This window comes from Gekko japonicus, unplaced genomic scaffold, assembly GCF_001447785.1.
Source record: "Gekko japonicus isolate JY-2015 unplaced genomic scaffold, Gekko_japonicus_V1.1 scaffold1031, whole genome shotgun sequence".
Classification (NCBI taxonomy): Eukaryota; Metazoa; Chordata; class Lepidosauria; order Squamata; family Gekkonidae; genus Gekko; species Gekko japonicus.
In genome coordinates, this window is record NW_015177041.1 from 276,059 (window position 1) to 276,316 (window position 258).

The 258-nt window shown below is 68.2% G+C and overlaps 1 protein-coding gene across 1 annotated transcript in view; it reads right to left on the reverse strand.

Moving 5' to 3' along the window:
- Positions 1 to 258, reverse strand: part of RNF214 (ring finger protein 214) — a 14,684-nt gene that overhangs the window by 3,041 nt on the left and 11,385 nt on the right. Inside the window, exon 11 of the mRNA XM_015428042.1 lies at positions 74 to 212. Within this exon, the coding sequence (XP_015283528.1) occupies positions 74 to 212 (139 nt within the window). The remainder of the gene's footprint in view (positions 1 to 73; positions 213 to 258) is intronic.

Here is a 258-nt window from a genome sequence, read left to right on the forward strand (position 1 = left end):
GTTGGACTGCCTCCCCGGCCACCTCAAGGGGCTGGCACGATCTCAGCCCCACCACCACCACGTGCCAGCATACCTGCGCTGCTACGGTGGCCACCCTTTCCTGCTGCTCGGCCAGCCTGGCCGCCACCAGCTGGTTCAGCTCTTCCATGGTGAGCCCTGCCAGGGTGCGCCGTGCCGCCTTGATCTGCTGCAGGATGGCCGTCAGCTGGGCTCTGCAGAGAGAAGCCGTTGAGGACGGGCCCTGAGGACGGCGGGCCA